Source organism: Ursus americanus, chromosome 19 (assembly GCF_024610735.1).
Source record: "Ursus americanus isolate L20-20 chromosome 19, mUrsAme1.1.p, whole genome shotgun sequence".
In the NCBI taxonomy this organism is placed as follows: domain Eukaryota; kingdom Metazoa; phylum Chordata; class Mammalia; order Carnivora; family Ursidae; genus Ursus; species Ursus americanus.
The window spans coordinates 919986-936759 of NC_142145.1; the positions used below are offsets into that span (position 1 = coordinate 919986).

Genomic DNA, 16774 nt, shown 5'->3' on the forward strand with positions numbered 1-16774 from the left:
AAGTCAACACCAAAACCTGCACACGGATCTTAGAGCAGCTCTTCTCAGAACTGCCAAAACCTGGGAGCAACAGGGCTGTCCTTCAACAGGTAAATGAATAAACTGTGGTGCATCCAGACAATGCAGAATTATTCAGCGCTAAGAAGAGATGAGCTGTCGGCCCAGAAGACACGAAGAACCCTCACACTGCATACCACTCAGCGCAAGAAGACAATCTGAGATGGCATTCTGGAAAAGGCAAAACTATGGAGTAAACAGAACGAGCAGTGTTTGCTGAGGGATGAATAGAGGGAGCACAAAGGAATTTTACAAATACCACCATGAAGGAAAACACTCTTTATGATGCCATAATGGCAGCTACGTGTCTTTCTACATTTGTCCAAGCCCACAGAGTACGTCCCACCAAGAGGAAAGCCTCACATCAGCCGTGGACTCGGGCTGACAGCGATGTGCCGGGCTGGTCTATCAACCGCAACAAACGCGCCACTCCACTGGGGTCTGCTGATCATGGGGGAAGCAATGCATGTTTGAGTGCAGGGGTACGTGGAAAATCTCTGTACCTCCCTCTCACCTTTTTGAAAACTTGTAATTGCTCTAAAAAAATAATGTCTGAAAATGTATTTTAAAAATGCATTCAGATTAATACAGAAATATATCAACCAGAATATTATAAAGTTGATCCTTTAATGGGTCCACTATAAATGTATTTTCTCTTATGATTTTAATAACATTTTTTCTCCAGCCTACTTTGTTATAAGAATACAGCATGTAATACATAGAACATATAAATTGTGTTAACAGACTTAATGCTACTGGTAGTTAAGTTTGGGGGGAGTCAAAAGTTATATGTGGATTTCCAACTGTGCGGGGAGCGGGGGGGGCAGGGGGCAGTGTGGGGGGGCGGTAAGCAGCCCTAACCCCCAGGTTGTTGGAGGGTCAACTGCACAAACATTTGATCTCTGCAGTAAAGAGACACGCACTGCAGCGAACCGGAACTGCACTACAGAAACCCACATTTACGCTGGTATTTGAGCACCTGCAGAGACGGAGACTCCCCATACTTGCACTTTTCTCATATTTCTATTTCAGGGCTCCCTTCCACCGTCTATCAGTGTTGGCCCCATCCATCAACTTCGCTGACACTCTACTTCTGATCGATGCAGCTCAGCACCAGTGCGGCTCCAGTGAATGGTTGACTGCACGCGCGGGCGCTGACCAGCGCTCACGCTATGACAGTTATCGGCCAACCGCACTTCCTCTCCACTTCAACAGCTAATTTCATCAATAACTTATCTCATGGCCTTTTCCCTTTCATCCAGAAGACAGCAAAACAGAAACATTAAATAAAAGGTTTTTACAATATTTTAAACTAGTTATTTTCTAGTATTGATGGCGCATGTGTCCTAGGTGAAACGGGTTTTAACTTTAAAGGAAGTTAAAGAAATCATAAGGTTACTGGTAGAGGAAAAGAGGTGAACCTCCTTATAAAAAAAGCCCATGGCTGCCCCCAGGCTGTAGTCACCCAGTAAAGAGGGGGTCTAAACTTCCAATGTGGTGGCTTCTAAGTTGCTTAGATTCAGAAGACAGAACCAAACGATGCTGGTTGAGTTTTCTGATCTCTAACAGAACCTGTTAAAAATCACTTATCCAGGGGCGCCTGGGTGGCTCAGTTAAGAGCCCAACTCCTGATTTCAGCTTGGGTCACCATCTCCGCACTTGGTGTGGAGTCGGCTTAGGATTCTCTCTCTCTCAGCATCTCCCCTTCTCTCTCTTTCTCCCTCACCCTCCAAAAAAAAAAAAAATCACTTATCCATAAAGCAGCTGAAATAGCATGGTTATGTAACAGTTAAATTGTTAAAATAATTAAAATGGTAAAAATAAACTATTAGATATTTATAATTGAAACAACAAAAGTAAAACTGGATAGTGGTGGGGAGGCTGTAAATACTGATAGATGTTAAGAAGAGGAGATTTACTGATAGCTTCAAAAATGGAAATAAAGATTTAATGAAGATTTTGCAGCAAATGCAGCAGTGGCACCACTTGCACCGTAACGCACAGGGCGCGGCTGCGCTCCTCCTCACACGGGTTTACACACAGCTGCTCTTCCGCACGCATTCAAAACCCACACAACACCCACTACACTGAGAACACTCTTCCAGGGACCACGGGTCCTACTGACCCTAGTAAGTGTTTTGTCTAATAATTAGAGAAGCAAATGAGCAAAATCAGAAGGAGTAAAACAAGTTCTGGGAGACACACGTAGTACAGGGTTGACGAGTAATCCAGACTCAAAATTCTAAAACAGAACCCACACTCAATCATTTGGGGCACACCAATGTCCTATTCTAGAAATGAGATGGAGGGGTTTCTGTGAAAGTCAGACGGACAGGGATTCAGCTGGAAATGCAAAGTAGCTACAATCTACAGTTAAGGGAAAGACGACCCGTAGCAGCCAGAAAAGTCTCCTTAACAAAGCAGTATACTAGCTCTGTGAGTGTAATTGTCTTTCCTGCCAGGATTGGGATCCCTCTGAACGTCAGGAGCCAAAGGACCACAATTACAGAGACCACTGGCGGTTGGGGAGAAGGAGGGACAAAGTGCCAGGGAGAGGAATTTGGGGACACGGGATTTAATACAAGTACACTTCTTTGGGGCCTGGCTCATTTACGAAATGCCTTCCAAGGATAGTTATGGGGAGAAACTAACAGAACACTTCAAACTAAGAAGAGATAAATATGGTACCTATTTTCTTGATTAGAAACTGTTCCACACCCACCCCTCAACAAATATATGGAGACAATAAAAAGTCATTTCTGTCTGAAAAAGGAGGCTACTAATATTTACTGAGCATCTCCTAAGTGCCAGTCGTGGCCTATATATACCTGAGATCCCGTGAGACAGTCGGTAGGGAACATGCCCCTCTCTCAAGCGTAGAGGTGCACTGCCCCGAGGTCTCCCTGGGATGGGCAGGATGAACGGCACAATGCCATCAGGAGGCCCAACTGACTTCAAACCAACCCCTCTGCTGTACAATCACACAGAATTCACCACAGTTGATTAGTGAACACTCTGAACTGGGTCATACAAACACCAAAAATTTTATTTGCGTGCTGGTTGTTGTTCAGACATGTGTTTCTTTTTTAGTGACTTGGCTGATCTAATTCTGTGAAGCCCATTTACCCTGTAGCATGTACCCGCCATGTCCCTAACCAGATTTTTATTCCTGGCTTTCTAGGGGCTGCTCCTGGCCCCACATCAACTTCCTGCTGGTCAAAGTGGTATCTGAACTCACTCAGTCAGATGTTCACCCTTTACCACTGGGACACGTGGCTTGGAGGCTCTCCTCCCCAGCTGGGAAGCTGGTTCGTGACTCTGCCCCTACTTCAATCAGGGATGGACCAGCAACTTGCAGGTTGCCTCTGTCCACTGCTGGGACCACAGCCATGGTTTTGGCACATGTACAATCTTCTAGACCAACGGGGAGGCATGGGACTTTGTTTCTAAGCTCAGCTTCACAGGAACTACCACTGGGGTGAGCAGCACATCCAGACACTGTGCTCAGGACCCCTAAGCCAAGCAAGGTTTCGGCTCTGCTGATGGATGTGTATCCTGGAGAACCTCTTCAAGACTGTCCCACTCTGACTACTCCTGAGCACAGGAGACTAGCACACACAAGCAGTGTGGAGTGTGGTCCCGTGGGACTCCTTTCGGCTCTTTCCCTGGTTCCGGTGGTCAAGTTTCTCGCTGGGCTACAACAAAGGCTGCTGTGTCCTTTGTTGGTACGTATCATGGGTCCTCCCTTTGAACGAACGGCCACCAAGCTCTCCATTATTTTCACCACCACCCTCAGGCATGAACTTCAGCAAGGCCTGCGGGTTCTGGGCCAAGGCACAGAAGAGTGGAATGGGACAGCAGCTGGCTGTATCTGGAGTGGCACCTTGCTTGCTTGTAAGTAGGCGCTGGGTTAGGTAGGGAAGGGTTGTGGTAGCCCCTCCAGGCATGTTACTTCTGCCCTACAAGCTAGCTGGTGGTGGTAACTAGCTGGGGCTTCATTACTCCCAGCTTGTCAAAACTGGGCAGAGCTTTTGCTTCTGAGTGGGAGCTGGTGAGAAGGGAGGCCCAGTCCACCAGACCTGGGGAAATGAGCGGCTAGCGGACATTCCTTGCAGGGGGATGCCCTGGACTTAGCCTGGCAATAGCAGGGATATGGAGCCAGTCCCTCAACTCCTGGCTGAACTGGCTTGGAGTAGAAGCTTCTTCCCCATGGAGTCAAATGCCACAGAATCGATTTGTTCTTACTGAGATATCTGAAGGATATCAAAAGAATTACTCTCAAAAGATATATAACTGAACACTTAGGGATCCTCTTCAATGAAAACAAAAAAGTCCTCTAGTGCTTTACAACCAGGGGTGATTTTGTACCCTGGTGGGCACTTGGAAACTTGTGGAGACACTGTTTGTTTTCAAACCTGGGCAGGGAAGGGGCTACTACTGGGATCTAGTGACTTGAGGCAGGAGTACTGTTCAGCAGCCTACAGCACCTAAGACAGAACACCTCAGGGAAGAGTGCCGTGGCCCCAAGTGTCAGCCATGCTCTAGGCTCCTGTTCCTGGGGCACAGCGGGAAGAGCCAGTCTTGGGGCTGAACACTAGCTCTGTAGCTTACTCACCAAGGCTCCCTGTCCAATTACCTCACCTTGCTCAAGTGTTCATGTGCACGGGGAGAGCGGAGGAAAAGGACTGCCTTGAGAGCTGCGTTGTAAGATTTAGAGGAAAATCTACTGAAGTCCGCCAGCGAGCGCCACACGCCGGGGACTTATTTAGCTACCTCCTTCTCAAGTCTGGAGAACTGGTGAAGGTAGACATGCCAGAACGTATCTTCACCGAGCCTCGTCCAGGACACCTCTTACGCAATGTCCTAACACTAAAGTGGGTCTGTGCTAACCCACATGCGTGCCGGCCTCATTGTCCCTTTAGCCCCCTGGAAGAAACTGCAGTCCTGCACATACCACCAGCACTGTCTTACTGTCTTATCACTTTTCTCCGCCAGCCAGTGCACTTTCGACTAATCAGAGCTCAGGATCTGGAACATGCCCCACACAAACCCTTCACCAATGACACTTCCAACCCTTGTAGCTGCTCTCTGCCGCTGGCGCAAGTGCCGCCAGCACGATTCCAGGAGCCTCACAGAGGTCAAGTCACTTTCCTAAGGCACCGAAAGACGGAGGGCTAGGAAATGACTTCTGGGTCATCTACTGTATCAAGTGAAGACTTACCCAGGAGACCTTCGTCTGATTACATGTACTTCGAAGGATGTACCTAAATATGTAAACACATTTTGTTACACAGTACTTGTCAAAAGACCTACCATAAGGGGAATACTTTACAAACTGGTTTCAACTTTAAAAAGGAGTACAAGAAAATTTGTAGTGGATGTTATTTTACAGTTAAATAGTTTTTCAAAGTTGATTTTTTTTCCTCTTAAACATATGCATGTTTATATACATGCGTGTGTGTGCTTGTACGTGTTCTGATACAAAAGTGACTGCATAGGGACCGAATACTAGACTCTGTCTGACATGTACTTTGAGATGTCAATGCCAACAGCTCTGCTCTAGGTTTGCTTTCTAAAATAAAAAATTAGAAGGGAGAATCTCTAGAGTCTCTTATATTTCAAACACAGAATGTTTCTAAAAGTGAAAGTAATACCTAGGTTCTGTAAACTTACTAAACACTGGAAGCAATATAGTTGTCTTTCTTTAAGAAAAAAAGGACATGCTTCATGTTAAATAGTTATATGCTGTTCCAAATATTTAGGGGCAGTATATATATATTACTTATCTTCGAGTACAGTTAACATTACTAACCTCACAGTAACTGGTAAGATTTAAAAAGAGAATGAACTGTAGCAAAATCCGAAGTATGGCCAACCTGCCGTGTCTTACACATACTGTATCTAATAATGTTTAACAGCAAGGACCAGCTTCGATGGAGGCCAGTGAAGGCTCAGCAAAAATGAATTATTAAATTGGTCTGCTTATATCCCGTTACAGACTTCTTATGAATACTTGATTTTATTTTGTATAATTGACAAGAGCCGACAGGAAAGGACGGTTTAATGACAATCAAATGAAGATCAACTAGGCTATGTGTCACACAGGAGAGCTGCATCAAGTAGTGATAAAGTAACTGATGGGACACGATGAGACTGAGCACCAGAGTCTGTCATACACCGTGATAAGTTATCCCGTAATATCAGTAGATTGTCTGCAACAGCTCATGAATCCAATAGCTCTGAAGGAGATGGGTACAGTATATGCCCAACAAAAGAAAAATAGACATTGACTTCGCATATGTAATACCAGATCGTTTGCCATTAAACTTAATTTCTAAATCATTTATATGACTTAATGACTCTGCATGAAATTTTTAAGCTGGTGGGAAGATGAATAGCACCAAAGAGGGAATGTGGATGAGTACAGTGTCATTTACCTACCCCTGCCCACTAACAGGTGACAGCTGAGCTATTGTAATATGTCCCAAACACTTAAACTATAATGTCATCACTTAGGAGACAAGTGAAAAAGATATTGGCATTTATAAGAGATTGATGAAAATTAGTTCTAAAGCATTAATTTCTCTTAATACCACTAAAAGAATTGTGTGCATTCAGGAGATATTTGATCTGAATTAAGAAACTGATGAAGCAACTGATTAACTGGAATTTAAGCCATCAGTCCCCAGATCCATCAACAGCTTCATCTGCATTCTAAACAATTAGATGCCGGCCCCACAGAGACGGCCCTGTGTTAATACACAGTCAATATGACACCACAAAGAGACTCCCTGAGCTGCAACTGTCCAAGCTCGGACACACCACACAGATTTAAGACTTTCATACTGGCTAGGGTTTGAAGATTTTTATTTTAATAGACAATGCACTATCAGATTCTTCTGAACTGAAATTGAAAAGTAATAAAATAATATCAATAGTGTTAGTTGATACACAAAAAATTCTGAGTATGTGTACTTTTGAAAACGCGACAATTAAAAAACTTAAAATAACCACTTGAAGTTGCAGAAACAAAATTTCCAAAGCTAAGAATTCCTGATGTGAGGCAATATTATGATACACATTTGATCCAGCTGGGAAGCTATTTGGTCCACTTTAGAAAAAAAAGAAAACCAGCATGAAATAGCAATCTGACATTTTAATATCTGTATCTACAATCAGTGATGGTTTTAAAAGTTTAAATTTGATAGGAAAAAATAATAAAACTGAGAAATATAATAGAACTGTAAGCTTAGGGGCGCCTGGGTGGCTGTCAGTTAAGTGTCTGCCTTCGGCTCAAGTCATAACCCCAGGGCCCTGGGATCAAGCCCTGAGTCAGGCTCCTTGCTTGGCGGGAAGCCTGCTTCTCCCTCCCCCTCTGCTGCTCCCCCTGCTTGTGCTCTCTTTCTCTCTGTCAAATAAATAAATAAAATCTTTAAAAAAACAAAAAACTGTAAGCCTAAACAGACTATACAGTAAGGTCCTAAGTCGGATCCAGTAATAATCTTCCAGGAATATGTGAAACAACAGAAAAATAAGCATACATGCTGCTATGTACATTTTTCTGGGGAACAAGGTGATCATTCTTAAGATGCTCAAAGAGAGGGGCACCGGGGTGGCTCAGTCAGTTGAACGGCTGCCTTGGTCTCAGGTCATGATCCCAGGGTTCTGGGATCGAGCCCCACATCAGCCTCCCTGCTCAACGGGGAGCCTGTTTCTCTCTCTCTCTCTCTCCCTCTGCCGTTCCCCCCGCTTGTGCTCTCACTCTCTGTCAAATCAATAAATAAAAATCTTTAAAAAAGATTAAAAAAAGAGATTCTCGAAGAGATCCAGGACCTCCAAAATATTATCGTTACACTACAACATGTCCCCATAACGTGAAACCCAAGGGAAAACTAGAGGGAAAGAAAATGTTTTTTAAATGTCATCAGTTGAGATATGATGTTATTTATCCAAAGCTAACATAATACAGAGTATCTCATTTGCCTAACGCTCTCATGTTCTATCTCTGTGTTGGCTGTAAGTCATTCAGAGGCTGAACAACTAAACCTGCTGCTGGTCACATGATCTCCAACAAGGCACTCATACTGTTCAGCCCTCCGACTCCTCCTTCAGAAAACGGATAGTTCTCAACGTCTTCCAGTTTTGAAGTGCTGGATTTCCTTCATCTTTTATCTCCTAACAAAACCTGTATTTCTTTTAAGTTAATTATCTAAAAACCATTCCCATATTTAGGATAATATTCTTAATCTCATACATATTTCTACCACAATCATTAAAAGGTCAATTAATATAAAAGCATCTCTCAAACGCAAATATTTTTGCTATTCATTATATTGAATACATTTAGAAACAAAGACAAACATCATAAACAAACAGATGATATAAACAGGGATGGCAATGTGAAAATCTCTGAAAATCCATTTCTCCAGAACTATAATGAGAAATCAGTAAAAATCATCAAAAGCAACCTTTTCAGAACTCTGGAGAATAATCAAAGACTTGCAACAATCCCAGGTGCATTTATTCAAGAAACACGGCTAAATCGAGCTGAGAGCGAGCTGTGTAGTGTTCTGACTTGTCCCGTTCCCAAAACCTCTTCTCCCTACCGCACGGTTCCACAGTAGCTGAGAAAACTGATATTCTAGCAGCCACTGATGGGGACCATTGGGCCCGGGGCTCCTCAAATCCACGCCCAGAGAATTGTTGCCACCTGACCAAGTAGGGCTTTGCCCGGATTTGACCTGACCCAGAGCGCATTTATTGAGAACAGTGTTTTCTCTGGACTGTTTGTCAAAAAACAACCAGTGGCAATTGTCTAACAACACCACAGCTACCTCGGGTGGTGTTAAAACTGTGGTAAACAACAAGCTGACCAAAAAACTTAGAAGCAAACCTGGAAAATCGGATGACTTGAAGGAGGCTCTGAAAACTTCTAACACATTCCCGGGAGTCTCGAAGCCACCTGCCTGCGCAGAGCTGCACACACGCCCAGGAGAGCGTCTCGTGCCTGGGTGGCCCCAAGGCTCTACTGAGCACGAAGTGGAAGCAGAGGCAGAGCTGTCAACTGCCTGCCACAGCACTGTAGGTGTTCCGGGAACAGGAGCTGCTGCAGGGGACGGCGGACTGGCAATCTGGGGACTCAAATATTCCTCTCCTACAGAGTCACCTGGTGACGGAAGAGGAGGGAGCTCTGCTGCACACAGTCACCCACGAGCCCATGAGGGAAGCCGTCATCTGGCACAGGCAGCTTCTAAGAGCACCCTAATCACGCACACTGAGCCGGCACGGGGAAGAAAAGAGTCGAAGGCTACCAAAGAGATAAGGCCAGGCCTGGACGCAGTCAGCTGGCCTCCTCTGGCCAGACCTCAGAGCACAGCCCCATCTCACTGGACAGGGAAGGGAGTCCAGCTGTATTTCTGAGAAGAGACGGAAACGGACTAGAAGAGGAGCCCTCTAGTCGGCTCCACAGGAAGAACAAAACCTTCCACAGAGTAACACACAATAAAGTGAATGTATCAAGTGTACTTAATTATTAGTGTGGCCGAACTCTTCTGTTAATGGCAGCCTCACCTTACAATGTAAATGACCATAACTAGAGTTGATGAAAAAACATTTTTTTTTCTTTCTCAGGATATCTCTTTTTAAAAATGCTGTTTATACATGGAGGAAAAACTAAATTAACAACTCTACTGCCTGGCTGGCTCAGCTGGAAAAGCATGCGACTCTTGATCTCAGGGTCATGAGTCGAGCCCCATATTAGGTATAGATTATTTAAAAATTAAAAAAATAAACAAACAAATTAACAACTCTAAAATTTAACTTTGTCCTTTCTAGAGTTTTCACCACACTACAAAAAATAATACATACATTGAGCTTCCAAAAAAAAAAAATAAGACACTGAGCTTCCTATAAAAATATTGTCCATTTATTCAACAAAGTCAGAAATGCAAGGCAGAAGGCACTTGAGTATCACCTGATAAACCTCTCATCATTTTGGACATTAAGAAAATGCGTGACCAGTGTCTAGGTCATATAATTAAGAATTGGCCAAAACAGACGAGACTTTGGGTTTCCTGATTTCCAACACACAGTTCTCCTTGACCACCTGAGGCTTCCATCTCATTTCCCCTTTTCCACCTTCTTCTTACTGGTGAAAGCTCAGGTCATGTAAGTATCATTTGTCCTGTGAAGCCCACTTCAACTCACCTACACAAACTGTCTGCTTCCTCTCCTGTTACCCCCATCCACCTTATAACTCGTACAGTAGCTGTATAATCAGAGCATGACTGTCAGTGTGTGCATATCCACACGTAAGGAGATCATGACCTCTCTGGAGGGAACGACTCAGTCTTGCTCCCTTTGGATTCCAAGGGACAAGTAGGGCCTGGCACATAGGAAGTGGTAAATAAACGTTTGCTGAATTAATAAAACTGCAAATACAGAATAGCAATCAAATTTTGAGCAACATCATCACTTAATTACTTAGACATCAATACAGCTTTGAATGAAAGCACTCATTTGATATAAAGGTTGTCACAGGATTATTTTTTTTAAAACAAACATATACAGTAAAGATCATCATTTTAAGTATCAACAGTTAAATGTAATTTAGAATTAATGAATTCAATGTATTTATCATTCAAAGAAAATTTTTTGTAAGAATAAATTTAACTTTTACCTTTCAAAATGAAAATTAAACTGCTAAAATACTAAATGATCAGCAATTTAAATACAAATAAAAATACCTGCTTTTTCTGATGTCCTAAGAAATACCATGTCCGATGGAATTCTTTGATTCTGCAGAAAGTAATATAAAACACTAATTATCTACATGCAAGTTTATAAAATAATACCATTCCATTACAAAGTAGAAATAGCTAGTAAAAACTAACTAAAAAAAGTTATAATTAAATTTTTTACTGAAGCAATTAACATTACTTATTTGTATAACAATTTTTAGTATAATTTACATTTAAATTCATTTTTTAGCTGGACTTTTTTACGATTCTTTCCCCTGTCAACAAACCATGAAAACAGCATTTGTGATGACCTGAAAACTGCTCCATTTCTGAAAAATGTTAAATATTGCCTCTCCTGTGGCCTCTTTGTTAACTAAACTCATACATAACAATATAGCATTTTTTGCCCCATAAAAAATTATGTCCTCCCTAGTAGACTAAATAACCCTAGAAAGTAAGAACAGGATTCTTCCAAAGCCTAACACAAAACAGAACACACCATAAATAAAACACTTACTAAATGCTGAATAAATGAATAAATGTACAACTGAGCAAACAAAAAACTAAACCCTACAAATTTGAGAGATATTCTTTTATACAGCAGAAAGGGACAAAAACCTCAAAGGTACTTATAGCATATAAACTTATACAAGTATTTGCTATTCATACATTTATTTTATCATTACTAGTCAATTGGAAAAGCTATATCAAACTCAAGAAAAAATATATAGTAAGAACACTTCACACAATTCCATGAAGTACTTATATTTTTTGAGACCTAAGTAAAGATTGACCCACACATGACAAAGAAATGGATTACTTATCAGTAAGCAAGCAATAAAAACAAATATTAAGTTGTTGAAGGTGAAAACAATATGCTGTGGGATAAAGGTACCTCTTTCTAACATGAATAAAGAAGGGTCAATTGCCAAGATCTAAAGAACTCTTAGGTCAAAAAGAAATCACAATGGAAATTAGAAATTATTTGTAACTGAATGATAATAAAAACTCAACGTAGCAAAGTGTGTGAAACCATTCTGCCAAAGCCAAAGGAAAATGTTAAGAGGAAAATATATACAATTAAATGCGCACAATATTAAGGGAAGCTAAAAATACAAGCTAAATATCCACTTGAAAGCAGGGAGGAAAAAGCCAATGAACCCCAAAGAAAGTACAAGGATGTAAGCAAATATGAAAACAAAAATTAATGACCCAGAAAACAAGTATTTAAATACAAATAATGAACAGCAAGAAGTATTTTTTAAAAACGCCTATTTCAGTAATAAGAAAAACTGTTAGACTATAACTAACAAAGGACAAGCAAGTCAAGTTCTCTAAACAAAAACTATCAAACATTATTGAGAGAAGTTAAATAAAACCTAAACAAACAGAACCCACCATTTTCCCAAATCAGAATGCAAAGATGTCACGTGCCCATCAACTGATCTATATATCTAACACAAGCCCAATCAAAATCTTAACATGTTTTTGGGAGGAACTGACAAGGTATTCCTAATATTTAGAGGGAAATGCAAAGGCCAAGAATGAACAAGACAAATGTGAGAAGCACAGAAGGTTGCGTCTACAATATAACAAAACTAAAATATTAAACTAGACCAATTAAGACAAGATGAAAATGAACACTAGACTAATGAGAAAGGTGCTACTGCAGACCAATGAGGAAATTGTGGTCTTTTCAGTAAATAGCATTGAGAAACTTAGATAGCTACAGGAGATGACAGGAGATAATAAGTACTAAAACTCTGTATCAATCAAAACATAAGAATCTATTCCAAATGAATTCTGCGTCTAAATGTCCAAGTCAAAACTATAAAGCCCTAAAGGATATGATAGAATATTTTCATGACTTTTTGGTAGGGAATGATTTCTTCCCCACCAAACCTAACAAGACTCCTCCTCCTCCACAACCAAAAATTTAAAAAACAAAACAAAAATCCCCAACTAACTATAGATGAACACTAATAAAGTGGACTTCATCAAAATTAAGAATATCTCTCCAACAAAGCATAGCAGGGAGGAAAAAATACTTGCAACATATAACTAAAAAGAAACTCCCAGCCAGAATGCATAAAGGCCTATTAACTGTTAGGAAAAGAAGGGATAACTTAGAAGAAAAATGGCAAGTGATTTTAACAGGCTCTTCCCAAATAAGACTCCCAAAATCATATGAAAAGGTGTCCAACTTTATTACTTTTCAAGAAAACGCATGTTAAAACCACAGCTACCACATACATATTGGCAATGCTAAATTTAAACGGCTGACAATGTCAAGTGTTGGCAAACACGTGCAGCAACAGGAACCCTTACACACTGCTCATCCCAGGGGAGCTGGACACGTCACCCTGCACAATCATTCACAGCACCTGCTTAAGCGGGGCATCGCACACCCCAAAGCCCAGCAATCCCACTCCTCAGATGTATGTATACATCAAGTGAGCCGAGAGACAGGAGTCAAGTAGGACATGGAATTATCATTTCTAATAGACAATATCCAGCAACAGGAGAACGGATAAAAGACATACTATGTAACAACAAAATGAATTACGGCTACACACAACAAAATGGGAGAATCTCACAAACAGTATTGGGTGAAGAAAAAAAAAAGCACCCACCTAAATACACCCCTCCAGCCCACTGAGTTTTCTAGACACCCCTGTTGAAAAGCAATAAACCACAGATTTAAGGCTTTACTTCTGGACTTTCAATTCTGAATTTATGCCAGTTCTATGCTGTCTAGATTACTGTAAGATTGAATAAAGTTTTGAAATGGAAAAGTGTGACTACTACAACTTCATTCATCTTTTTCAAAATTGTTTTTCACTACTCTGGGTCTCTTGTATTTCCATATGCATTTTAGAATCAGCGTGCCAATTTCTGCAAAGAAGTCAGCTCAGATGTTGAGAGGGAGAGCACAGAATACTTATATCAATTTGGGCAGTACTGCCATTTTAACAATAGTTAATACCTCTAATCCATGAACATATAGGATGTCTTTCCATTTATTTAGGTCTTCTTTAGTATGTTTTGACACTGCTTTGCACTTTGCAAAGTATGAGTTTTGCACTTTTGTTGTTTATTCTTAATAACTTTATTTGTAAGTATTTTATTCTTTTTAATGCTATTGTAATGGAATTTTTTTTCTTAATTTCACTTTCAGACCATTACTCTTTATTCCGTTCCCGTTTTATCTGCCGTGAAGGTCTCATAAATAAATTAGGTAACTTCAAACAATCACTGGATGCTTTTTATTTTTCCCTCCTCTCAAGACAATGAGCCACACAGAAGCAGACACCGGTGTTTTCTTAACATGATACACCCTGGTATGACGTACAACTTTCTCTGACCCCCACCCATTCAGGGTATCTGGACTGTGTCAGATATGGGGCTAGTACGAATAACACAGGCATAAGCATTCATATATGGGCTTTTGGGCCAACTAAAATTAACATTTTTTGTGACAAAAGGTCCAAGAGTTCAACTGCTGGGTCATATAATAATTGCATATTTAATTTTTAGGAGACTGCCTAATGATCTTCTAGACTAAGTGTAACATTTGATATTCCAACTAGAAATGTATGAGTGAGTGATCTACTTTCTTCACATCATTGCTAGCATCTGGTGCTACCAGTTTTCACTCTAGCCATTCTGCTCCACGTGCAGTGATATTTCACTGTGTTTGAATCTGCGTTTACAGATTACTAATGACATGGAATATCTTCTCATGTGCTTATTCTCCATCTGTAATCTTCTTTGGAGAAATGTCTCTTACATCTTCCGTTCATTTTCTAATCTGATTTTTCTTTACTGTTGAGTTTTTACATATTCTAGATATAAAAATTTTTGTCCACTATATTGTTTACAAATATTTTCTTCTAGTCTGTAGCCTGTGTTTTCATATCTTTCATAAGCACAAATTTTTTTATTTTAATGAGATGCAATTATCAGTTTTTTTCTTTCATGAACTGTGCCTTTGGTGTCTCAAAACTATTTTCCTACCTAGATTCTGACTATTTTCTCCCATATTTTTTTTCTAAGTTTTACACTTTCACAATCTTCATTCAAATCTATGATCCATTTTTTCTTAAATTTTGTTAACATACAGTGCAATATTGCTTTCAGAGTAGAATTCAGTCATTCATCACTTACATTCAACACACAGTGTCTCATTACAACAAGTGCCCTCCTGAATACACATCACCCATCTAGCCGACCCCCCACTCACCTCCCTCCATCAACCTTTACTTTGTTCTTTATTGTTAAGAGTCACTTATGGTGGGGTGCCAGGGTGGCTCAGTCGGTTAAGCATCTGCCTTGGGCTCAGGTCATGATCCCAGGGTCTTTGGATCGAGCCCTGCATCGGTTCCCAGCTCAGCGGGGAGTCTGTTTCTCCCTTCCCCTCTGTCCTGCTCACGCCTGCTCGCTCTTGAATAAATAAATAAAATATTTTTAAAAGAAAAAAGACAGAGTCACTTATGGCTTGTTTCCCTCTGTTTTTTTCTTTTCCCCCTTCCCATATGTTCGTCTGTTTCTTAAATTCCACATGAGTGAGATCACATGGTTATATGTCTTTCTCTGAGAGCTCTCCCAGATGTCCACCGACTGGTGAATGGATATAGATGTGGTATATGTGTGTGTGTATACGTGTACACACACACACACACACACACACACACACACACACACACACTGGAGTATTATGCAGCCATCAAAAAGAATGAAATCTTGCCATTTGCAACCACGTGGCTGGAGCAGAGGGTGTCGTGCCATGTGAAATAAGTCAGTCAGAGGAAGACAAGTTCCATAACCCATTTTAGCATCTATGCAAAGCATAACATTTGCATTAGGTCATTTTCTTATCCCACGATGTCCACTAGCTCCAGCCTCATTTGTTGAAAAGGCTACCCCTTCTCCATTTTAATTGCTTTTGCACTTTCTCAAAAATCACTTGAGCATCTGGGTGCGTCTATTTCCGGGTTCTCCACAATGTTCCACTGATCTTTGTTTCTACCCTTCTTACACACCATGTTGATAAATATAGTGAGGCAGTGAGCCTTAACATCAGGAAGTGAGCCTTCTCACTTTATTCTCCTTGTCAAGGCTGTTTTTGCCATTTTAGCCTTGACAAATTACTTTTAGAATAAGCTTATTTTGTCAAAAAAAATTTAAAAAAAAAAACCTCGCTGAGATTTTAATGGGAATTGTATTAAACCTATATTCAATTTTAGGAAAACTGGAATATTCCAATCTAAGGCTGTAGTGTCTTTGATTACGTTCATGAACACACTGTTACTTTCAGCATACCTAAGATTTTGTTTTCATGGTAGTGACCATAAGAGTCTATCATCTTTAATTTCAGTTTCCACGTATGGGAAATGGGATTGGTATTTGAGTGGTGATCTTTTTTTTTTTTTTTGATATAATGTTTTATCTGTTTTATAGATCTCAAATTTCACCAGTTGTCCAGTAATTATATATATAAATAAAATCTTTTTTTGGGGGGGGTCTTGAATTTCATCCAGGATCGCATATTGCATTTAGTTGTCACATCTCCTTAGTTTCATTTAACTTGTATCGTTTTAGCGGCTTGGCTTTTTAAAGACATACTACCATCAGTAGATGTCAAGATAGTTGAAATCCTCCATCAGGATATGGAGACTGTTATCAATATCCTCTCTCCATCTAGGTAATAATTCATCTTTCCACAATCAAACCACTTAACGTTTCTGTCTGCTTCCAAAGGCTCTCTGATATGCCTTCAACCTTGTGTTTATAGGTTTTCTTATAATATATCTATTTCTTTTGAACATTTTGTCTTCTGTCCTAACTACTCACATCATACACTCTTCCTGGTGCAATTTGCTATGTTTATTATCTGTCTTGCAGTTGTTGGTTTGAAGGCATTTGAGGCTGTAATATCTTAATAGACATTCCGTAGCGTGACCTCCTGCCCTAGCAGC

The 16774-nt window shown here is 40.6% G+C and overlaps 1 protein-coding gene across 2 annotated transcripts in view; it reads right to left on the reverse strand.

Annotated features, from left to right (window-relative positions):
* ATP9B (ATPase phospholipid transporting 9B) overlaps positions 1 to 16774 on the reverse strand; it is a 256636-nt gene that overhangs the window by 167297 nt on the left and 72565 nt on the right. For both annotated transcript variants that reach the window (XM_087869720.1, XM_045790301.2), the window contains one exon: positions 10803 to 10854. In XM_087869720.1, the coding sequence (XP_087725846.1) occupies positions 10803 to 10854 (52 nt within the window). The remainder of the gene's footprint in view (positions 1 to 10802; positions 10855 to 16774) is intronic.